This window comes from Leopardus geoffroyi, chromosome C1 (genome assembly GCF_018350155.1).
Source record: "Leopardus geoffroyi isolate Oge1 chromosome C1, O.geoffroyi_Oge1_pat1.0, whole genome shotgun sequence".
Classification (NCBI taxonomy): Eukaryota; Metazoa; Chordata; class Mammalia; order Carnivora; family Felidae; genus Leopardus; species Leopardus geoffroyi.
The window spans coordinates 62,791,119-62,816,865 of record NC_059328.1 but is presented as its reverse complement, the minus strand read 5'-3'; the positions used below and the strand labels follow the sequence as shown (position 1 = coordinate 62,816,865).

Below are 25,747 nucleotides of genomic sequence, written 5' to 3'. Positions count from 1 at the left end.
GGAGATTAGTATCAATCTCACACGATCAGAGTGACTATTGGCTACACTCTTTGTTTTTGGCCAAAAAAAAAAAAAAAAATCTAACTGGAGTAGCAGGTTAAAAACAAAACAAAACAAAACAAAACAAAACAAAACAAAACAAAAGCTTTTTGTCCTCCTTTCTCCCATAGTGAAACTTAGGCTTGTTACTTCTGGTTTGAGGCAGATAGTGAGTTACTTACAACCACGTGATTGCTTTCTGGTTGCATTTATGATTACTAGAATAGAATTACAAATACTCCACTATTACTTCCAGTCCTCAGCCAGATGTGAATCTGCTAAGTTAAACAAAGACTTAAACTTAAGATTCTTAAGAATTGTTTTTTTTCCCATTACCTTCTTTTTCCCTTACTGGTATATGAAAAACAAGAAGTGAGTACTGATTAAGTTCTTTAAATCCAAAAATTAGTGAGGGTGGCACCACTTACTTTTGTAATTCCAAGACAAGCGTCCACTGCTACATAGGATAAAGTCCTGGGGTTTAGATTTCAGCTCTCAGAATCACAATCCCTAAAGAGTGTTCACTAGGAAGAAAAAGTAAAGAGTCTGCTCTAGAAACATTGCTCATAAACTCCAAATACTTTTAGTTCTCCTTTTTCACCCCTGAAGAAATATGTCCTCATGGCCCATATTTCATTTCTGACTTGGGTTACCCAAAAAGATCGTTTTGAAAAGTGCTCTACCTTTTCTTTCACATTAATTTTATTAGCTAGTTTAAAAGGATAATTTGCCAAATTAGATGTTTTCACGTGTTCTTTTGTTGAGTAAGTGCAATCATCTACAAATAAGTTTCCTATTAAAATGTACTCAAAATGCAGCTCAAAACAAAATGACTTTTTAAAATTAAGAGTTGTTATATTTGAAAGAGACTAACGTCGACTTAATGTTGAAAGCACACACAAGAAAGGACAAATTGGTTGAAACTTTCACAAGAATGGAAAATGTTTAATAAACTTGGAGGGGTGGGCTTATTAAACTATAGTGTTATTTACAGCCATAATTCATCAACCACAAACACAATAATGTGTTTGCATGGCATGCTACAACAGAAGCTTTATTCAATTCATTCAGAAAACATTGGCAAAATAAATTCAGTTGCAAAATTCACAGATACAAGCTTCAAAGTATAAAGTTGTATATAACAAAAAATACAGGTAATATTTATAACAATAACTTACAGATACAAACTAATGGTAAACTACGATTTCACAAAGGATTGTAAACATGTTGCACACTTGTCAGTCCTTTTGTTTTTTAGGCAAAGTGCTCTTTTGATGACAAATAAATTAACAGATACACACTAGAGTGAACTATTTCCAGACAATACAAAAAAAAAAAAAGTTGATTTGTTTTCTTCTTGTAAACATAAATTTTACAAAAAAATGAAGAATCAATAAAAGTGTCTTGCAGGCCAACAATAGATACATACCTGGGCAGCAAAGTGATGTCGAAAATGCTTTGAGTGTTAAATAAAAAATTAACATTAATATCTTTTCAATGGTATTTTATACATAATAAATGACAAGATTATATCCTTAATCATTTCTATCCCTGAAAAAAGGAATTAGGTATGACTTATTGGCAGTTGTGTCATTGAATGGGGTAACAAGGGCTGGAGTCCAAGAGTTGTTGGTGAATGAGCTATAAAATAGAAAGAAATTCGTGGATCAGTTTTGTAGGGTGAATAGAACTGATTTAAAAACAAACCAAAACAATCCAAGGCAATGCACTTTCATTACTCTTTATAGCTGAGGGCACCAAGCTACACTCATTCCACTAACCTCAGCAGAAGCATTAACTTATTCAGCACAATGAATATAGTATTAAATGAGAATCCAGGAATAGTTTACCCCCAAAACCTCTTTTGGGGCCACAAGCTTTTGACACTTTAATGTCCTCCATCCATACCCCATTCACTGCACTTTACCTTGCAGCTAGAAAACATAAGCTTTGTCTGCAGAGACACTGCTAGCTTCCACATAAAGGTGTCTGTAGGGTGACCCCCAATTTCTCATTTATGAATGCTTAACTGCCTAGTCTCTAAACATACATCAAAGCACATTTGACTCAGGCAAAACTATAGTCATTCATGTGAACACATACAATTTTAATGCTAGTATAATAGCAACCATGGTACAGACTGATTTTTCATTTAACCCAAACTTAAAATGAGGTTTCCATTCTCAGCAAGGGCTATGATGCTTCTCCCTCTGAGAACAACTAGGAAAGCTGGACAAAATTTTTACAAATCTGTTGGAAGGCATCTGAAAGATACCAAGACAGTGAGAACTTGCAAAGCAAGTCCCAGAAGAGAAGGGAAATGAACCGAGGCTACTACCCTCCACCCCCTCCAAGTTTAATGACAATTTTAAATTTTTTTTTTCAACGTTTATTTATTTTTGGGACAGAGAGAGACAGAGCATGAACGGGGGAGGGGAAGAGAGAGAGGGAGACACAGAATCGGAAACAGGCTCCAGGCTCTGAGCCATCAGCCCAGAGCCTGACGCTGGGCTCGAACTCATGGACCGCGAGATCGTGACCTGGCTGAAGTCGGACGCTTAGCCGACTGCGCCACCCAGGTGCCCCTTAACGACAATTTTAAAAGAAATGTCTGAGAGGCTGAGAATTGGAGCAGACTTTCAGGATTTAGACTTTGGCTGGGTGGTGGGGAACAAACATGAAAGATCAGGGACCAATGAAGAGAAGCCTTCATTTAAAACAACAGAAACAAAACACAGGCTCTGTCTGGGATCCTAGAAGGCTAAACACAAATAGTGACCCAGAAATATACCAGCCTTTGTAAGCAGTGATGCCTCATTGGATTAAGTTGATCTTATCCTAGCCTAACTTTCTGCCAGAGGTGAAACCAAATCCTCTCTGGTGGAAGAGATCATCCGGAGTCTCAAATTATTTCTAATTTTTCATACACAATGTCTGAAGTGCAATAAAAAATGAAAAGGCAAATAAGAAGACATGACTTGACTGAAAACAAAGAGATCCAGATATTGGAGTTATCAGACATAAATTTAGTATAACTATAATTAATATAATAATTTTGTTAAGGAAAAGTGGCAAAAATAGAGGATTCCAGCATAGAAGTGGAAACTATAAAAGAATGAAATAGAAATTCTAAAACTGAATTTAAGTTAATTTCAATAACTGAAATTAAGAACTCAGTGGGTGAGTTTTACAGCATATTAGACACAGAATTAGTGAACTGGAGAGAAGTCAAAAGAAAATACCTCAATGCATGGAAGTTCAAAGGGGTGGAAAATATGGGATATTTTCATAGGGGGTAGAAACAATATTTAAAGACACAAAAACAGACTTTTCCTTAATGAAATACATCAAACTACATATTCAAGAAGCATATCTAGGCACATTATAATAAAACTGAAATACAAAGAGAAAAGCTGCAGTAAAATGACATTCACTTTCAAAAGAGCAAGAATTAGACCAATAGCTGATTTCAACAAGTAGCATCAGATTAACTACCCATATCCTAAACAATAGAAACAATGCAAGCCAGAACCCAATGTTACCTTCAAAGTCCTGGGGGGAAAAAAAAGCTGGCAACTTAGATTTTCACATACAGAGGAAATACCATTAACAACTGCATCAAAACAAATACTTATGAATGAACCTTAGATGTGCTAAACCAAAAACTCTGGAATATAAAAAAGTACTTAAAGATGGTCTAAATAAATAGACAAAGTTCATAGTGTGGAAGGTGATATTATTAAGATGGCAGTTTCTTACAAATTGGTCTAATAGACTATATCAAAATTTCAATTGTTTGTGGGTTTTGTGGTGGAAATTGACAAGCTGGTAATTATGGAAATGCAAAGGGTCAAGAATGAGCAACACAAACTTGAGTAACAAGAAAGTAGAAAGACTTTTCTACTGGATATAAAGAATTGTAGGCTTTGCATAATTAAAACACTAAGGTATTATTATGAAAATAAACAGACCAACAAAATAGAGTGTACAGAAATTGACACCTACATTATACGAACAGTTGATTTGTGAGAAATGTAGCACTATAAAACAGCTGAGACATTGGTATTTTAATCAGTATAACAAGAGCTTTGCTTCCTATTTCATACCACATACAAAATTCAATTCCAGATGGGCTGTAAATCTAAAGATCAAAGGGAAGATAGTTTCTAGAAGATAGCATAAGAGGTACATGTTCATTATCTTTGAGAGAAACACAGGTCACAAAAAAAGCACTGAATGGGGGAAAAAAAAACACACCTGATGAAATGAACTATATTAAAATTAGGAACTTGTGCTCAACAAAACATACCCCTAAGGGAGTATAAAAAGGCAAGCCACTGAAAAGTAGGTGATGTCTGCAATACATATCATCATCAAAAAACTTTTTTATATGCAGAATATAGGAAGAACGAAGATAAATCAAGGAAAAAAACAACAGACAAACCAACAGACCAACAGACAAAAGACATGAATAAGCTCTTCACAAAAAAAGGATATACACATGTCCAGTGAAAACATGTTCAATCTCACCAGTCATGAGGAAAAAGCAAATTAAAATAAGGAGGTAAGCACTACACAACTATCAAATTGGCTAAAAGTAAGAAGTCACACCACATCAAGTGTTAGCAAGGATGTGGAGCACCTTGAAGTCTCACCTACTGCTGGTCCGAGTGTAAACTGGTTCAACCACTATGGGAAACTGGCAGAATCCGCTGAAGTTGAGTGTATGTATAGCCTGTGACCCTAAGTTTCATTCCCAGGTGCATTCCAAACAGAAGTGTGAATTAATGTGCACCAAAAGGCATGCACAATAAAGTCCACAGCAGCATATTCATAAAAGCCTAAGCACACTCAAGCACAAATGTTTATCAACCATAAAATGGTTAAACTGTGGTATATTCCTACAGTGGAATTCTATAGAACAATAAAACAAATCACTGATCCTTGCAACAATACAGATGAATCTCACGAACAATGTAGTGGAAAGAAGTGAGATACACAAGAATACGTTCCATATGGTGCAGTTTATGTAAAGCTCAAGAACAGGCAAAACTAAAACATGACTTTGGAAGTCAACGCAATGCTGCTCTGGAAGAAGAGGATAATGATTGAAAGGGTACGTAAGACAGGTTTCTGGGGTGTTGAGTATGTCCTACTACTTCATCTAGTCAGTATTTACGTGGATGTGTTCACTGTAATAGTTCACCAAGCTGGATACTTTTTACGTGTACACTTGTATATGTACACGTATATGGACACAATACATGTATGTTTTGCTTCAATATAAAAGTTTCTTTGACAAAACTCCATAAATTCCAATCTAAAACTCTGAGTGTGAATACTTTCTCTGACCATAGGAAAATAAATTATTTAAATACCAGGTGAAAAGCAAAAAAAAAAAAAAAATTTAACGTCCTAAGTAAAAAATCAAGCACTAATAGTCATTATTAATATTTGTATTTTAGCTGTAAAGTGGGTGTTAAACTTGTCCCTCAAAATGTTGTTATAGAAATAAGAATGTTTGGACAGTTCTGCCCCCTACTGCACTTCCCCACAATATTTTTCATCTACTACTGAGGTAATATTTCAAAATATGAGTCCTATCAACAATCTAATATTAGAAATGATCACTTATTGGTTGCTTGGGAAACAGCTGTTAAAGGTTGGGATACCTACCATCCATGTAACTATGCAGCGCAGTTAGCATCGTCCCATCTTGGGGCACATAGGCAGAATAAGCCATTTCTTCTAACATGGGTGGAGACAGCCGGGAGGGTGGGACTGCTGTGACTGGGGCCGAGGAGGAGTGATTAGGACTGACGTGTTTCTTGTGGCGTGCTCTACAATTCTGAAACCACACCTGAGGGAGGAGAAAAGCAATGTAGGCACGTCACATCTCAGCTTCTGAGTACGTTATCAACTCAATTTAAAAAGAAATGCATCCCCTGTCAAACTGTTCACTATTAAGGCTAAAAAAGAAAAAGAAATGTATCCTAAATTTCTCTACCATATAAGCACAATACAAATCGAAATAAGCTTTTGAGGCACCTGGGTGACTCAGTTGGGTGAGAGGCCAACTCTTGATTTCAGCTCAGGTCATGATCTTATGGTGATACTGAGCCTGCATTAATTTGGCTCTGCACTGACAGTGCGGAGCCTGCTTAGGATTCTCTGTTTCGCTCTCTCTCTCTCTCTGCCCTTACCCCACTTGACTGCACGAGCATATGCTCTCTCAAAAGAAATAAGTTAAAAAAAAAAAAATCTAAGTAAGGTTTTTAAACAGTTCTATAGACTGAAGAGAACATTTGCACAAATATCAATGGTCATTTTCTTTGCTCAAATAATAACTATCTGGTGATTTATTTAAAAGCCAATTCTATACTACACTGGCATCTTCGAAAATAAAAAGGAAGGGAGGAAGTTCGGGAATTCCAGAAAAGTTTCCTCGTCTTTAACCACTGGCATTTGGGACAAAAAGAAAAACAAACAAAAAAGCCATTTTAATCAGAACTTAAAAAAAAAAACAAAAAAAAAAAAAAACAACTAAATGTATTCTTAGACACCTGCTGGACTTATTTCAAATCTTTTCCCAAATGACTAAAATCCCTACTGAGAACTTAAAGCTTTCTACAAACCTCTTGATTCAGTTATTCCAATCACATTTTAACCTGCTGAGTTCAATTTTTCTTAGTGAATACATAGACTATTCCCTAAGAAGTATGTTAAGGTCAGGTTTATAATAAGAAAAAATGAGTAATATTTAAGCAAAATAAAATACAAACATATCCATTAGTAAAACAGTTCACAAAATGTAAAAAGCTAATCATGAAAGAGTGGTCCACTCTATCATAGAAATAAAGGAAGCAAATTCAGGGCAAGCATCGTTTTGCTTCCAGGTCAGGGTGAGGGAGGCTAGGCTGCCCAGAATACTTCCAGTAATTAATCTGCCTGTGTTCGAACTCCCTATCACTAGATGAAACTAGACTATAGAGTGTTACTCTATTAAAATGTTAAAATATTATAGCACTTATTTGCTGTCACTCCAAACACTTCGTCATGAGGAGAAAGAGAGGTGGAGGAATAAAAACTTTTAGGAAATTAAGACAAAGAACATTTTAGTTTCAGGACAGAGGGCCAGGGAGAGATCAAGGACATAAGCTTCTGCCCTGGGCTGGTAGGTGTTTGATGGCACAAGGGAATTGGGGCTGAATAATGTCAAACAGAAGGAATCTGCAAAAAGATTTATATAAAAAAGCTGACCTGATTTCAAACACACATCCTGTCCTTGGGACTCAAAAATAGAGGGCTTTCAAAGTATAAATTCAAGGGGTTAAAACTAAAGTAATAGTTAATAATGCAGCAGGGTAGGGGCACCTGGGTGGCTCAGTCGGTTAAGCATCCAACTTCAGCTCAGGTCATGATCTCACAGTTCATGGGCTCAAGCCCCACGTTGGGCTCTGTGCTGACAGCTCAGAGCCTGGAGCCTGCTTGGGATTCTGTGTCTCCCTCTCTCTCTGCCCCTCCCCCACTTGTGCTCTGTCTCTCAAAAATGAATAAATGTTAAAAAAAAAAAAATTTTTTTTTTAAATAATGCAATGGGGTATGCATCCCTGGCCAGGTGGCTGAAAGGTACCACCTGAGGAAGTTTCAGGAAAAAGATGTAGGCATATATCAAGAAAAAGTAGTGGGAAGTCACAGCCTTCTCCCCCATTTTCTGGAGTATTAGGCTCTTAGATATGTAAATAGAGACCCAGAGTCTTCACAGTTCCCTCCACAGGTGCCTTAACAGTAAGCGTCATTACTGTCACCCACCCAGTCAAGAAGATACACTCACACGTTCCCAAACTTGTAAGAGAAAACGGCTGTCACCAGTCTTTTCCCCAACAGTACCCAGAAGACATGTACCCCAGTGGACTACATGCAACCTAATACACATGGTACTATGGTTGCCAGAGTTCTTTCAAAGTATCTTATGTTTCCAATAAATTATGTACTGGATGGAACCTACTCAGTAGTTTAAAAAAAAAAAAAAATCCAGATTTTGGAAATAATATGAAAAAGGTATGACATAAACAGCAGAAAAATTACCTTAATACAGATGCAAATAGCTCTTTGGAAAGATCATCAATAGGTAATCAAGCAGAGAGGTTTATAAACACAAAATGTCATGGGGGCACCTGGGTGGCTCAGTCGTTTGAGCTGCTGACTTTAGCTCAGGTCATGATCTCATGGTCTGTGGGTTCGAGCCCCTCATCGGGCTCTGAGCTGACATCAGCTCAGAACCTGGAGCCTGTTTTGGATTCTGTGTCTCGCTCTCTCTCTGCCCCTCCCCTGCTTGCTCTCTGTCTCTGTCTCTCTCAAAAATAATAAACATTAAAAAAAATTTTTTTTAATGTCATGTAACTTGTACAGAAAAATATAGTTGATAATTCCAGACTTTAGAAAATAACTTCTGGGGCGCCTGGGTGGCGCAGTCGGTTAAGCGTCCGACTTCAGCCAGGTCACGATCTCGCGGTCCATGAGTTCGAGCCCCGCGTCGGGCTCTGGGCTGATGGCTCAGAGCCTGGAGCCTGTTTCCGATTCTGTGTCTCCCTCTCTCTCTGCTCCTCCCCCGTTCATGCTCTGTCTCTCTCTGTCCCAAAAATAAATAAACGTTGAAAAAAAAAAAATTAAAAAAAAAAAAAAAAAAGAAAATAACTTCTGACATGAGGGCTACCCAGCTTTAGAATTCAAATACAAGTACTTTTTTTTTTTTTTAATTTTTTTTTTTTTCCAGCGTTTATTTATTTTTGGGACAGAGAGAGACAGAGCATGAACGGGGGAGGGGCAGAGAGAGAGGGAGACACAGAATCGGAAACAGGCTCCAGGCTCTGAGCCATCAGCCCAGAGCCTGACGCGGGGCTCGAACTCACGGACCGCGAGATCGTGACCTGGCTGAAGTCGGACGCTTAACCGACTGCGCCACCCAGGTGCCCCAAATACAAGTACTTTTGACCTTCCTCACTGACTCAAAATTTCTTCCTTCTGTTTTGCAAACCTCTAAAAGAGTTAAAAAAAACTTTAAAATATTTTGAGTTCCAAATTGTAAACTCTATAAGCTAAGAGTAGGCTATGTAGATATTCTGTGAAAGAAAAGACTAATCCATAAGATGAATCTCTGAGAAAGCCCAAAGAGCCAAACAGAAGACTTATGTGTATGAAAAAAATGGAATTTTAAATTATTGAGAATGAATGGGATAATACTGATTTAGAGAAACCTGGCTAATCATTTGTGAGGAAAAAAATGGTAAACTCCCTACACCTCACTAGTAACCAAAAGTCAATTCCAGGTAAATTAAAAATTAGATGCAAATAATTGGAACCATAAATGTTTAAGAGACAACAAAAGTTAATATTGGTAACTTCTAGGTGAGGAAGTATAAAAAAGGCCAAAGCTATAAGAAAAAAGTATTGAGAGATATTAATACATAGAAATATAAAAGTTCTATGTAGAGAAAATAAATGAAAGAGAAACTATGGAAGTCTAACATAATAAACAATAAAAATCAGTAAGATGGAAAAGTAACCATGTAATAGAAAAGTGGACTAAAAACATACAATTTCTAAAATTACAAAATAAACAAACATGTTAAAGTTATTGATAATAAAAGAAGCATAAACAAAAACAATGAGATTTTCTGCCAAAATTAGAAAGAATGTAAAAGAATGATGGTATTCAGGATTTGTAGGAGTTAGTGAAAGGGAACTTGCACATGTAGCTCCCGGCAGAATAAACTGGTATGAACTTTCTGGAAGCTGATTTTTGTACTATTAGTTCATTAGTTAAAGGCCCTAAAATGTTTTAGCTTTTGACTCAACAACCCCCCTTCTAGAAATTTATCCTATGGAAACTATTGAACCAGTGAGCAAGGTGTATATAGAGTGTTGTTCATTTCAGCATTTTTTATGATGAGAAATTGGAAATAAACTAAATTGTTTAATGCTTAAGATGTGCAACAATAAAAATCATGTAAATTTCAATATGGATATGTACTCCCAAGACACTAATTGGAAGAAATAGCATTGCTTTATCCTGTTTCCAGAAGATGAATAATTCATAATTCACCTATTGGAAAGGGTATGTGAACGGTGATTGTATTTGAATGCAGTGTTAAGTAAAATCATCTATATTTTGTGATTTCAGTACAACAAAGATCTGCTGTTACTAATATCTCGCGAAGCAGACTTTAGTTGGTAAAGGTGAGACTGTCTCTGTGTATCAGACCACTGTTTTTACCTAATCGTTGGATAACCTAGTTTGCACATTAAAATCAAGGCCTAGTAATCAAAACTCTAATTTTTCTAAAATGTGCCCAATCCCAGGAAGTAGACTGGACATAGAGACTATGATTACTATCTGAGATAACAGAAATTGACTCTTCAAAATTACCACGAAGAACGATATATATATATATATATATATATATATATATATATATATATATACAAATAATATATATATTTGTATGCTCCTTCCTTTGCCATCCTATCAAAAATATTTAAATCCAATCCTCACATATTAGAAGCCACCATCAAACAATATATTCTCCAGGTTCTAGTACTTGGATCCAAGATAACTTGCACATAATACTGGTGACCTAAATACTTAGAAATCACATGACATTGTCTGGGGTCATTATTTATTGAAATAATAAGAAACCTTCTCAGAAAATCTTTTATTTTCCTTTGCTTCCAAATTCAAAATAATCTAAAACATAATAATCATGAATTGACTCAGCTGGAGCAATCATGGTCATTGAACATATAGACTCTCAGATTAGAAGAGCCTTCAACCCGTTCAGTCTGTACTGCCTCAACAAAGGAAGCTCCATGTTCAGGCACAGGAAACTCACTATCTCCAATGGCAGCGCACTCATTTTCACAGACTTTCATGCTGAAAAAGTTCTTCATTATGAGTAAACTCAGCTTTTTCCTATATTCCTTTGCAAAGACCTGATTTTGCTAGTCTGCAGGACAGCCTTCCACATATACTTAAAGTTACTTAATCTTTTTATCCTATTCCTTCCCTTAGCATCTCATCTCCAGATAAGTATTCTTGTTACTGTTAATATTAGCACATGATTTCTAGTTCTGTCATGACCTTGTTAGTCTGCCTCTAAAGGAAGCAGTCTGTTCAGACTGGTTCCTTGTTAGACCCCTTTTTAAAATCTGGCACTCTGAAATAGACACAATACCCTGGATATCTGAAAAGCATCGAGGTTGTGTGGCTCACTTCCTCAGAGAACCTCATTAGAGTGCTGTCAGCCAAATCCACTGAGAATCTAAGTCTTTAGAGAAGCTGCAGTACCATCAGGTCTTTCCCCATCAGATACTCTATATAGATGATTTATTAATTATGAAACAGCTCAGCCTTAACAAGAATAAACTGAAAAATGAGCACCTATTTATCAACCACTCAACTGAGGAAATGAAACACATGTATAATGTTGGACTTTACCTCCCCCTGCTCCCTGCAACTGAATTTCATCTTGCTGGTTATGGTTACTTGCATTAATTCCTTAAACTTTTTGAATCTTGAGTGTTACTTAAAATTATTTTCCACTTCCCTGATTTCTCTACAAGATCTTGACACAGTTGATCACCTCCACCTTGAACACATTCCTCTGGCTTCCATGATGCCTCCATACTAGACTCATTCCTTGATCCCAGCTGTCACTGCATCCCTTTCAAATAGTATCTCTTACCCTGCTCTCTCCCTAAAGTCCATTCTTCTCTTTTTACTGTTTATGATCTTGTTCTAAAGGATTTTACCCAATTTCATGGCATTGGATCTTTTTGCTTAGTCCTGCTCATCTTTTAAAATACTTGTTTAAATCCCCAAATTCCACAATCACTGCATGACTAGCACAGCTAGTGTCCCATTAGAGTGTCGAGGTCCTTTTCTTGTCTTTCTCCCATCTGTGCAATCAATAAAATGTTTCTCAGTGAACTCTAGGTCACTACCTCATTTAAGCCTATCTTCAAAAAACGACTACTTTGCTGGGTATCCCAACTAACCATATATCTCTAGCTTCTTTCTACCCTAATTCTTCCCATGTACTGCCACTAGCCCTTTCTTCCTGAATTCACATACCATGGCTTTCTCCTGCTCAGGAGAGAACTCTATACTTGCAGGTCCCTCCAAGTTCAGTTCCAGCACTTTCAGCTCTCACAATTTGCAAATATAAATCTTACGTTTCAATGAATTCACTCTAATTTATCCTTCCCTGACTTTATTCATACCACTATCTCTACCTGGATCTTTAACAAAGGCCATCAACCTCACCCCTAGACACACGCACTCACTTATACAATCACAGAAAAGTTGGAAAAAAAAATTACTGGCTTCAGAACCAGATCTAGCTTGGAACCATATTTGCCTTTTCCAGCTTGAGGATCTTAGGGTTGCTGTGAGCACGGAATGAAGTAACTTATGCACAAAGTCATTAACAATCGGTAGCCTAGCCCTTGCAAGCCAATTATCAGAGTTAAAAAGCTGAAGTAGAGTGTAAAGAGACCTAAAATAGAAAGCAAATGTTTTTTGCCATTTCTTCACACACAAAAAACTAACGCACACTTATAAAGGCCTAGAATAGAACTTTTAGTATCTCTTGATTAACCTTAAAAATAATCACCTGTATCACACGTCTGCTCAAGCCTGTCCTTTCTGCCAGTTTCTGGAGAGTCTGTGCATCTGGGTTGTTGTCCTGAGCAAATTGTGCTTGCATTACCTGTTTTTTTAAAAAAAGTATAGGTAGTAAATAGCTATATATAAGAAGCTCAATCTTCTGCATTTTGATGCAGGAGAGATAAGACATGAACAAGAAGATAGGATACTTGTATTTTATTACTTGAAAATCAGTATGGGGAAATATGCATAAATGAAAAGAAAGCATATCTTGTAAATTTACAAACAAGTTGCTATGTTGAGACCTTTTAAAAAATAATCCATTTCAGCATAAAACTTCTCTCAACTATGCTGTTAAAAATGAGCTCCCCTTTGCTCTTCTTCCATTCTTACAACATACAAATGAAATGAATAAATGGTATAAGCCTGTTTACTATTTTTTTCCATTTTGTTAAAAATTTCTGGCATTAGAAAACTTGTAAAAATACAAAAATACTATCACATTTATCTCCAACTGCTACTGAGCTAAACAGGCCCATACTATAACTTTCATCAGTCAGCAAATAGCATACAGTGCAAAAGATAGATACCGTTTAATTGTAATTAGTACATTAATTGTTTTGAACACTTGTTCTATGCAAAACAATATCTGGGATCTGACACCCATCTGACACCCATAAGAACTTCCTGGGATCTAACCATCTGTATATTGAAAAAGCTCCCAGGTGATTCAATATGAACTTTTGGATTAGAACCACGGTGCCAAGGGTCATGAGACAGTGATATATGAAAAAATTGTCCCTGGCCTCAACTTTTTGAGACAAAGATATGGACATGTCAATAACTACCAAGAATACAAAGTAAAAGGAGAAACATGGAGAGGGAATATCAGAGTAAAGCACAAGTCAAGGGCTTTGTATTCTTTCTGAAGAGGGAATCAAGAGGAATATTTGAATTTTATAACTTAAAAGCCAATCAACTTAGGGAACTAGTATAAATTATGGAAGAGGGGAGTCTGTCATCCAACATGATTATGCATGTCTATAGATATGGGATGGGGGTAACCAACCTACCTAAAGACCTTAAGTACCAGTGGCCTCAGCATCATTTCCAATAGGCAAAATTAATTGCACGCTCCACTATGCTCCTCATATAATACAGTCTTCTGCCACTACACATGTCACAAGGTAGCTAAATAACTCAGTGGCAAGTATAGCTCTCAATAGCAGAAAGTAAGCATCTTGAGGGCAAAGGAAATGTCTTATTCTTCATTTCCCCAGGAGCTAATACCCCTTCCCATCACATAGTACATGCTTAAGTGTTTGTAACAGAATGAACCCTGACAACGTGAGAAAAATCTGAAGATAGTGTAGAGAAAAAGACCAATGTTGTTCCAGGAAACCTTATGAGGTTTGCAATTTTTTTAAATTAAGTTCCAAAGAGTGACTCTTCTAGAATAAGGTATTCCTGACTTCCTCTCCAACCATATTTGTTCACACACTCTCTGCAAACAGCACATGTATTTTTACTTTAAAAAATGGGCAGAAATGGCCTAAAAGTTTATAATCTCATTCAGTTCACCTCATTCTCCCTTTCTTATTCAAAATGTGTTGTTTCAACACTGTCATGCACAAATAGTTGTGTTTACATGTAGTTGAGCATGTAACATCTCAAAGAGAAAAAAGAATGAGCAAGTTAACTGTCTTTATATTTTAATTTTTCAAGAAGAAAAGCTAAATAGATACTTAAGGATTTGCTTGTTAGACCATTATTGATAATTTATAAAACAAAAGACAGCATGCTTTTCACAAATGCATTTCAAATTCACAAGTTTAATAATGGAACCAAGTTACATTTAATAAAGCAATTTCTCATCAAGGAATAAAGCAAAAACTTAAATGAATACTGATGGTTTAAAATTGGTATATACTAAAGGGAAAGTAATACATGCTTATCAATGTTTAATCTCACAAAATAAACGTTTTCATTTCTACTTAATTTCATTGTTCTCCAGTCACTAATGACGTTGAAACCCACCCCACTCCTTTTCTGCGCTCTTTTTAATGTGGTCAAGGAGTGAACCTTTGTAGACACTCATCATTTTAAGGCCAGGAAAGCTCAGAGATGACAGGCATCTGCATAGTAGCAACTGACCAACTCAATCTGAAAGTAGATTAAAGTAGTTGCTAACTTTGGAATGTTTAATATTAATAATCACGGAGCAAGTGCTTCCAACTACAATAAGCAAACCATAATATTGGCAGGAACTTCTTAAATACCATTTCTACACATGGGGCAATATTTGAAATATTCTTGCCAACACAAAATATTGTTCTGTTTTGTGAATCTTAAGATCTTTTCTTCCCATAAATTTCTAAATAATTTTGGGAAATCATCTTGTTTATTCTTCTCATGTTAACTCTCCTCTGTCCAAAGCAATGCTTCATTAATAGTCTTGACTTACTGATCATCTATAGTATTTTATTATTTTGCTGAATTCAAGCACTACTAGAATATATTCAGCTTTCTGAAAGGACAATTTGACATAAAGGGTACACTGCCTGATGTATCAGAGGTTCTGGCAAAATATAGTGATTTAAGTGTTTAAAAATTTACAGCTACGGGGCGCGTAGGTGGCTCAGTCTATTAAGCGACTGACTCTTGATTTCAGCTCAGGTCGTGATCTCATGGTTCCTGAGATGGTGCCCTGCATTGGGCTCTCACTGACAGTGCTGTCTGTTTGGGATTCTTTCTCTCCTCTCTCTCTGCCCCTCCCCCTGCCCATAGGCATGCACTCTCTCTCAAAATAAACAAACACTTAAAAAAAAACTTTACAGCTATGTATCCCAGATTCCCAAGATATAAAAAAATCACTTGAGGACAAAGATTGTATCTCATTTGTTTCAGCCATTCATGGCATAGAATAGATACTAATAAATACTTAAAAAAAGAGTATATGCTTTGAAAGCATGTCGTTTCTATTTTCATTTTTTAAAACCTATGATTCCCAAATACATCTTTAAAAACTCATGAGTCAGGGGCGCCTGGGTGGCGCAGTCGGTTAAGCGTCCGACTTCAGCCAGGTCACGATCTCGCGGTCCGTGAGTTCGAGCTCCGCGTCAGGCTCTGGGCTGATGGCTCAGAGCCTGGAGCCTGTTTCCGATTCTGTGTCTCCCTCTCTCTCTGCCCCTCCCCCGTTCATGCTTTGTCTCTCTGTGTCCCAAAAATAAACGTTGAAAAAAAAAAAAAAAAAAAAAAAAACCTCATGAGTCAGATCACATTTTCATATAAAAATGCATGTGATGATACAAATAGCTCATGCATGTGTGCAATTTAAAACTATGAGGCTAATATACAAGATTCAGACTCTAACTCTTGTTTTAGCTGCTGCTGCTATTAAGTGGAACTTTTATTCCACTCATGGTCTGGAGGCCAAGCAAAAGACCAGAGGATTGGGGAAGTTTGCAAATCTCTTCTCTGCCATTCCATTGGTAGTCTGATTTGAGGGGGGTTCCTACACCTCTTGGAAGACGCTACCTACATCAAAGAATTATTGTTAAGAATTAAAGGAGACAGTGTAAATAAATGCCTAGTGTAGGAATCGACACACAAAGACCTTCACAAATATTCCCTCTTTAATCAGTACCTATGATTATCTTCCTGTATGAAATGGTATATCTACCTAAAGTTGTTTCAAATTTTCACAATTTTAATAACTTTAATTTCATATAAAATTTTACTGTCAGACTTATATTTATTAAAATTATAGCCAGACCTTCATGGAAACAGCCCATTTTAAAAACAGAATATATTTATACTAGAAATTCTATTTTAACTCAGACATTTTGTAGCTACTGGATATTTTGCTTCCAGGTCTCTCACAGGTACTCATATCTCCTAATTTAGGGTTTTATGTAATCCAAGTTCCCTTGGAATATTTGTATCACGTCAAGGTTTCTTTCTTAATCTTTCTCCAAATAAAAAAAATTTCTCCTGAAACCCTTTTACTATATTCATCTTAAATACTGGCAAGTCTTAGAATACTATTTGTGATTTTCAGAATATTACTTTTACTCAGTTGTTAATGTTGTATAACTAACCTTTAAAGTTTGAGCTAAGGCCGATACTATGTGTAAAGCACCCAGCAGTACAAGGTAGGCGCTCAATAAATGTTACTTTACCTTAACATAAAACAAATACCTCATCCACATTAATCTTTTAGAAAATGTGATTTCTTTATCTGAAAAAATGCCAGAAAGAATCATTATATGTGTAGACTTAATTATAAGTAATTATTTAATTATTTTCTTGACAAGTGACATGGATTGAATTTATAACAATTATATTTAGGACAACCAAACAGAAAATAATCCTTCCTTTTTCAGGAGACATAATCAACCATTAGCATCATATAGAATTACCTCCCTTTATCCCTTTTAAAAAGAAGAAAATGTCTACTTGATTTGAGTCAATAACTAGATTCCTGTTGTTTATGGTAAGGCATATTCAATTCTTTCCTATTCAGAAAATGTACAATCTTAGCCATTAAAAGGCTCATCGCAATTTCTTAAAAAGGCAGCACATTAGTGTCCCACAGACCCACACACTGTATGTCTCTTTCTGTTAATCGTCTTAAACTATTTTGTCTTCTATCACAATTATAGGTAGTAATGTAAATAAATGCCTGAGTTACATTGATTTTTTCAGGACAGATCAACATTTTGTTTGCACTTTGACATTAATACCAATAGAACCCAGGAAAATAAAGCTTGAATGACTAATACCAGATCATGACTCTGAGAATATTGATAAACATTTTAGGGAAATAAGTATGTTTTCATACATTCACCAAGTTAGCTTTCTTTAAAAGCACAGGCCAACTTTTTTGAAAACATGAAAATGTTTTTAGGCAGCATGGAGATTGTTTTTGGGTTTGTTTGTTTGTTTTTTCTTTTTTTTTTTTTTTTTTGGAGGTAGGAGGGATTGGGTTTTCTTTGTGTGTGTTTTTTATTTTCATCAGGAGGGAATTCAAAAATCATGAATTCATTGTCATGTCTACCTGGAGCTGATCTGCTGTAAAGCTGGTCCGAGCTCTTTTTGCTGGTTTTGGATGATTAACATCTTGCTCTGTGAGGAGGGCACCTTCAACACTAATCCCATTACCTGCATTTAAAAACAACAGCATATATACTGGTAACTCAAATGGCTCTACTGATCAAGCAGTAATATATTTCTTGCATCTCTTGGCTCAGTGCAAAATTGGAAATTGTCCAAATCTGGGAGTTAAGTTTTAAAACACACTACAAATATTCTGTGGAAACAACACTCCACTTATAGGCTTGTATATTTTAGTCAAAAGTGCAAAAAATTAGAAGAGCACATATCTAAGATTCATCCTTAGGAGACAAACACAGGAAAACTGGTTACGAAAAGCCAAACAGACCCTAAATTCAAGGCTGCTGCCTGAAAATATGGTACAAGGCTAATACGCATGCCGTGGCATTCCCTGTAAATAAACAGATGGAGATCATCACTAACAGTATATGCTTAATGACTTTTACCACAATTACACTGCACAAAATAATGCATTAAAATGACCTTAGGAAAAATCTTTTTTATTCCCTGTATTCACCGTCCCCAAAGACTCTAAAGTATTTTAAGTATATATTTACCATTTTCCACTTCTCTTTTCAAATTATCCAGCATACAGTCGTAATGCACTCTGCAGAGGACTTTCTCTTCCACCAAAGCAAACTCCTCTCCCGTGGAAAGCTGCCTTTTGCAAGAAAAGCAGGCAAAGCATGCCAAGTGATAGACATTCCCCTTGGCCCTCCGGACCCAGTCAGTAGAATGGATGTGCCTCCCACAACGAGAGCAGCGAGTTCCATACCTTCTACATAAATAGAAGAGCAGGAGGTAAAGATTTTAATGTTTGATGAGATACTTATAAGCCTAAGAGTAAACTAACACATTATAATACTCACTAGATTAACCTAAGTGTTTAAATCTTTTGAAAGTGAAACAGGAATCAATTACTTTTCTAGAAGTCAATATGGTAAGCAATCAAGACTTGACATAACGGTCATAATTCAAACCTGTTTATAAAACAAAAACTCCTCATTGTTACGTTAAAGGAAGACTGGATTTTTCCTTTTAAAATAAATGCAGTATGAGTTTCAATATCCCTTTTGTAACAAATATAAATAAGTTTATATTTTATAAATTACCTAGAAACTCAAGATACAAACATGCATACATTGCAGACTGAAACCTAAAAGTGTAAAAGCATACCACTGAAGATAAATGACTTCTTAAAACCAAATTGAGATAATTTAAAAATGCTTTCAATATCATTTTTTTAAATTAAAATGTTTAAACATTTAAAACTGATAGTATCAAAAAATGGGTAGAAGACTTTCACCCTGAGGGTGAGGAAGGAAAACTCAGGTATGTTTCCAATGGTGAATAAGCTATCATATCACTAGCCACAGGAGGGGGAGAAATACATATCCACATCAAACTAGACCGGTGTCTGTTTCTATTCATTAATATATTGTTAGAGGGACTGCCCGTTTTTTTAAGTCAATCTGAAGAATTGAATCCTAAAACTAAATTTCAAAATATGATAAAATATGAAGTATAAAAAAATCCTGAAGAACTAGATTTTCAATAGGTCTCTGAAACCAAACCTTTCAAAAAGCTTTAAATTATGTTTAAAAAATTAAAGAGTTTCATATTTTGAGTCAAAGAGGAGACAAATTGCTACTATTTTTGAGGAAATGGAGAGTAAACCTGATGAGAAATGTTTCTAGTAATTATAAAATTCTGTGGCTTTTTAAAATAAAGGACTCTACGTTTTATGAATTGCTTTAAATTAGCAATTTTATTCAAATCAATCACTAAACTCTCTGAAACCAGTTTCTGAAGCTGAGAATAAACAACATAATTGGTATTACAAACTTCATTATATAGTATCAATTTCACAATAAACATTATTCTTCATTTGGAAATGCAAATAAAGAAAAAATATAGCAATTTTAAAAAATCATGCTTAGGGATAATTTCAATTTCTAGATAGCTATCCATTAAAAACTGAATTATATCCTAGAAGAAACTGTACGTTTAAGAAATGTTTAGAGAGTTCATAGAGAAAATGTTAATATCTTAGACCAATACAATCTCACAAAACAAAAATCAAAGAAGAGACAAAAAGAAATCAGATATTCACACAGAATAATCAAACTTGGTGTATTTGATATTGGAATGGTTGGTTCCTCTAAATTATATGATTTATCATAGTCTCCAAACTGCTGACATTTTGTAGGGTATAGCTAGGGATTATTCTATAGTAAATTGATAAACACTTAACAAAATCTTGATTCCCCCCACCCCATAATTATTTCATTTTATCTTATCATGCCCTGCAAACAAGGGTCTCTGTCACAATAAATCATCTTATATTTTACATTTTACCTATGCACAGCAAGAAGAAGTTTCCCCCTTTTTTTTTTTAATATCTCAAACTTTCATTCCTCCAAGTGGGAATAATTATTTTAAATTAGTGTTTGTATATTGAATTCTTAAAACACATAAACATGCTTATTTTATTTGTTTTAGTAGAAGCTATACCTTAAAAATGTGAAGCATTCTCATTCTGAAATCCATTATACAAGAAAACGGGTTTTTAATATATAAAACCAGACCAGAAAGCTTATTTACAAAATTTTCTTTGCAAAATAATTTCTTGGAGTGTCTACTAAAAATATTCCATAGTGTACCTGAAATAATCAAGTTTGCAGAAAATGTCTTTGTCTTTAATATAACAGCTGGTATGCCTTCCTAAGGAGGTCCTGCAGACACTGCAGGAAAGACACCGAACATGCCAGCACAGGTCATTCACCTGTAAAGGGAAATAAGAAACCATTTTAATACCATATTTACAGAGTCTCATTCCACCGGTTTTGCACACTGAGAAATTTTAAAACCCAGGTCCTTAATATTTTAACATATGCTCTGAATGTTTCTATCTAAATGGTGTCATTTACACAAATATCAGTCTAGATATATTCTCTTTTAGACACCACAAAAGATCACAACTGTATATTTTCTATTTTGTGTTTATTTTTTTATTTGTCTGAAGAAATCAGAGTGTGTGCTTTTTTTTTTTTTCTTTTTGAAATCAAACTTCTATGAACATGGAAAATTTTGGTCATTCTGAAATCCTACATACAGGCTTATTTTATTTTTTTCTTTTACCAAGGTCTTCCTGCCATGAAACCTGGTGGCTGAAGAAGTCAAGCCACATACCTTCTCAATCTACTTTCTGGCCAATTATAAATGGTGTACTAAAGTGAGAGAGAAAGACGGTGAAAAAGAAGCCTTGTAAGATACTTACCCTTATAAAGAAGGCAGGCAATCCATTTCCCTTACCAAACAGAAATGGCTAAGGTAGATTTAAATGTTGATATGGCAGAAGTCCCGGCTACTTTCTAACATCAAATAATAGAATCAAGGAGTAAAGTATTGGTAACCCTACCTAATGATTTGATTACTGGAGAAAAAATTAATCTGATTATAAGTGGTTCTAAGAAGGCACCCAGGCACTGTTTGCCATTTGTATTTCAAGTAGTAAGGCATAAAATAGGGTTTAATAAATCATGCCACCTTATATTTTTTAAATAGGCACGTGAAATATTATCAATTCAGAGAACAAATCATAACCCTCACCTTAAACTGTTGCTATCATACTATAAGCACTACAACTTGAGCTTTCAAGAATGAAGATATGTACAGGATTGAACCTGCCTGTACGTAACACACGCTCCCAAAGTTTGCTCTTGTTAAATGGACACAAGAACTGAGTTTATGCTTCACTAATTAAGCATAATTTCATTTCATATGAAAGAACTGCAATGATGCAAAAACAGTTACACCCTACAAGTGGATCTAATGTGTCAAATATTTAGGAAATTGTGAAAATGGGAAATTGTGAAATGGTCTTTATCATGAAATACTGTAGCAAAAGCCCTTTTTGTCCAATGATTTGTCCAAGATTAGTACTACTCTTCAAAATGTTTTTCTGTGATACAAAACATAAAAGGTACTTTAATGCTGAAGGAAAAAGTTTCACTTACTTCTAATTACAGTTATGGGCCTCCTTCCAAAGCATTAATGAGAATATCATTTTGGTAAAATTTTTAAAATTTTAAGTTTGGGTCTTGAACTACAATGTTTACTACACGAGAAAACTTGGAAAATAGAAGAAAAGAAAGAAAGAAAGAAAGAGAGAGAAAGAAAGAAAATGAATTTGAGGAAGTCAGAATAAAAAAGTACTAACAATGGTTAATATTGTCCTAGAAATAAGTGTGTATTTTCCTTCTATTTTTTCCTAACATAGTCCAATTAAAGTTTAAAAATATAAGCATCCTTTAGTATTCAATGCTTAGGGACTTCTACATTTTGATCTTATCCAGGATCTTTTTTTTTTTTTTCTTCTCCTCAAGCAAGTGTAGATTCAGGCTTCAGGGCAGAGTCATGGCCACCCTCTAACTTCCTAAAGCCAAACCTAATGCTTGGTTTGCTACCTTTCCTTAAAGTTTACTTAAAAAAAAAAAAAAAAAACCCTCCTCATCTTCCATTACTTTCCAGAAAGGAAAGTAAGGTAAAGAGAAAATTCTGAAGAACATAGACCTTTCCTGATGGCTGGTATTGATCCAATATATAAATGTATATAAGACCAAGCCAGAAAGTCTACCCAAACGACAGGGCACTGAAATATTAGATGAAGCCAAAGACCCATCTAATTCCTCTCCTACATTTTTGTCTTAACTCCATTTTACTTGCCTCACGAGGTGATTTTTTCTATATTAAATGGTTTTTATTACAGATCGTTGTACCCTCAAATACTCTACTAGGTCTAGAGCCAACAATTTTCACCAGTGACTCGAATTGAATTTAAACTTCTCTTTTAGAATAAGTATACAAATTAAAAAAAAAACTCAACATGTTTATATAATCATACAGTGTCAAACTTTAGTTAGAGCTAATATACTAATTGTACAAAAGGGACAGAATAAGGGTGTGCATAGAAGACCTCACTGGATTACATTCCTACAAAGAAAAGCTTTATGTAACTCATTTAGGTAACTTAGATATTTTACATCATACAAGTGAATAATATGAGGTACAAGTAAATTTTTAACATATAAAAGTGAACACTAGAAATAACTTATGTATTTCAGAGGTGTGTTAAGAGTCACTTTATAATACCCTTTTTTTCTAGATTCTCTCTGGAGGAGCTAGAAAAGCCTTTATAGCCTTTAAGAATGTTCAGAAACATTCTTAAAGATTATGCTAATTATGAAGAGGTTTCATTGACAATAAAGTAATTTTGATCCAAAAAATGACTTTGAGATCTTAGGTCTAGAAACAGTGAAAGGCTCAGGTCTAGAAACAGTGAAAAGGGTATCCTAGGAATGCAGATTTAAAGAGAAAGCCATGCTAATTTGTCAACTTTAAGAAGCAATCACCAATTAAGATTTAGTTACTTTTAACTTTTTCACCAAAACTTTTGATGCTTTATCTAGGTTGTATCTATAGGGTTTTATTCCCACTTTACAGATTAAGCAGCTTTATACACTGAGGTAGAAATTTAAAGGAGCCCAATAACTAGCTTTTTGAACTCGTACTCTCTATAATTAATCCTTTTGAAAAAATGGGGATGTTGGGTGTGGACAGATTGGTGAGGAGGGAATAGAAAGTGAATTGGCTTGCTACTAATTTAGTGTAGGAGAGACCATTATTTTAAATAGTAGTCTTAAAAAGCTATTGAAGTTGAAAACCCATGGTATTAGGAGTAAGACACATGGGACCATGATCCTTCACTCAATGGCATGGGTAACTGTGGCCTACCAGAATTTTGACTCCAAAACTCCCGCACAATATTTTAAGAAGTGAAACCAATTAAGACAGTCACCTCTCCAACTACCACATGAAGCACTTCATCCCAGGCATCCATAGATCCTTCTTTCTTTTTGCTTTCCTTTCCGTTTTCTTTCATTCCTGCCTTCCCTCCTTCCCTCCCTCCTTCTCTCTCTTTTGGTCTAACTTTATATCAATTTCTATTTTTTTCCCCACAAGCACTAGAGGTGACATGAAAAAAAGCATTGGGTGGCCTCCAAATATTAAGCCTTAACAAGAGGCTCTTAATAAGAGCCTGAAAACGGTTTTTATTTAAATGTTCCTACAAATTTTTTCTTTGAAAAAGCCTGAAGTAACTTACTAAAAATAAGACTATGTAAAAAATCTGTCCAGAAAAGGCCCTTTAAAGCGCTTTGCAGTGGTCCTCACCGAAGGAGACACTGCAAAGGGGAATCAGCCAACATATACCGACCAGGAGCTCTTAGAAGCAGGCAGGTGTGTGGGTGTTATCGGGGGTGGAGGGACCATAACCTGGACTCTGTTTCCAAATGAGTAAAAAGATTAGCCCACTTTTGCTTTTCTATAAGTAGGTGGCTGACTCCAGTACGTCCACCCGGGGTATCGGCACTTGTAGACCACGACGTGTCATCAACAAGCTGTATTACAACCTGGGAGGTTCTAAGATTTCTTCTCCCTGGACCGGGCTGTTCTGCTGAGAAAGCCTACAACCTGCAGAGACAACTTGAAAGGAAAAGAAGGAAAAACTTTTCTCTTTTCCTAGAGTAACCCCGCTCTCCTTGGGCCTCGCGGCTCCACCCTACCTTGAGAAGGTACTTGTCCACGATCTCCAGGCCGCAGCTGTTGCACACACACTTGCCAGGGGGGCAGACGGAGCCCGAGGCCATGGACCGGGGCGAGGACGACGGGGACAGCGGGGCCGAGGAGGAGCACGAGTCCTCGTCCCCCGCTCCCTGGGGGCTCACCTGAAGGAAGCCGTGAGGCGCAGTCGCAGGCGTTTCTAGACCCCTCCTCCTCTCCTCATCCCACCGACCCACCGGGATCCCCCCCTTCCCCTCCTTTTCCTCAGGCCACCCCCATTTCTTGAGGTCTCCCTTCTCGTTCTCACTCCTCCTCCCCCCCGCCAAGTCCAAGCTCCTGCCACCCACCCGCTGGGGCTGTTGACCCTGACCTCAAGGACCCAAGGGCGCCTTACAGCCCTGCACCACCGTCCAGCCGGCCCAGGTTTCCACCCCGCCCTGCCCGAGGCCTTCCTTGCACCCGGTCCTCGGAGGGCCAGCTGGGCCCACGGAGGAGCGCGCGGACAGCGGCCTTTCGTCCTGGGCCGTCTCCACACCTCCAGCCTCCAACAGCCGTGTCCCTCCCCACTCACCAGTCCCTCTTCCCCGGCGCCTTTCCGAGTCCTCCCGGCCGCCAGGGCTGCAATCCGCCCGCACTCCTCCGACATGAGCCCCGGGCACTGCGGGGTGAGCGGAAGGGGAAAATGGGGAAAAACGGTGAGGAAAACTTCAGAGCCGGCAAGCGCAGCCCAGAGCCTCGGCTTCTTGGCACGCGGAGCGGGCTAATGAAGGCCCCCAGCGCTCCCGGCCGCGCGTGTAGCCGTCAGGGCTCCTGGGCCCCGGGGCCCCGGGGCCGCGGGCAAACGCGCGGGAGCGCAGCCTCTCCGTTGTCCGCCGCGGGCGGCGGCTGCGCAGCCCCAGCGCGCGGCGAGGCGGCCACCCGGGCGCTAAAGGCTTGCCCGGCGCGCCGCGGCGCTCTCGCGGCTGCGGGTCCCTAGCGCTCGCCGAAGCAAGTCGGTTCCCCGCCCCCCTACCGGGGGTAACAAGTTAATAACAATCATCCCAGCACAAAGCATTTTCTTTCTAGACGTCAATCACGGCGGAGCGGGGATCACCAGACTAAAGCGGGTGCAAGGGGCGGGAAGGGAGGGGGGGTGGAGTGGGAGAGAAGAAAAGAGGATTGAGGAGGGGGTGGGGGAAGAAACTTGATTTCTTTAATAACCTCAATTAAAAGAGCAAGACACATATATATTTTTAAAAAGGAGCGTTTTGAATTGGATAGCCCGAAAGGTGAAGAGGTTTAATAGGATACTTGAAAGCTAAT

The 25,747-nt window shown here is 37.0% G+C and overlaps 1 protein-coding gene across 1 annotated transcript; it reads right to left on the bottom strand.

Annotated features, from left to right (window-relative positions):
* Nucleotides 1-956: 956 nt before the first annotated feature.
* On the bottom strand, nucleotides 957-25,265 carry LHX8 (LIM homeobox 8). The gene is made up of 8 exons (XM_045477877.1): nucleotides 25,017-25,265; nucleotides 24,448-24,609; nucleotides 20,485-20,606; nucleotides 18,379-18,599; nucleotides 17,766-17,869; nucleotides 12,714-12,809; nucleotides 5,716-5,899; nucleotides 957-1,680 (listed from the first exon to the last, which is right to left on the bottom strand). Exons 1-8 carry the CDS (start codon nucleotides 25,089-25,091, stop codon nucleotides 1,604-1,606), a joined length of 1,041 nt encoding a protein of 346 aa, XP_045333833.1. The 5' UTR covers nucleotides 25,092-25,265; the 3' UTR covers nucleotides 957-1,603.
* Between the last annotated feature and the right edge of the window lie 482 nt (nucleotides 25,266-25,747).

Coding starts and splice junctions, on each gene's coding strand:
- LHX8 (XM_045477877.1), bottom strand. CDS start 25,091: ATGTCGGAGGAGTGCGGGCGGATTGCAGCCCTGGCGGCCGGGAGGACT. Junction 18,600..20,484: donor TGCAAACTTGATTATTTCAG/GTACACTATGGA, acceptor CTATTTATGTAG/AAGGTATGGAACTCGCTGCT. Junction 12,810..17,765: donor TTACAGCAGATCAGCTCCAG/GTAGACATGACA, acceptor TTAAAAAAACAG/GTAATGCAAGCACAATTTGC.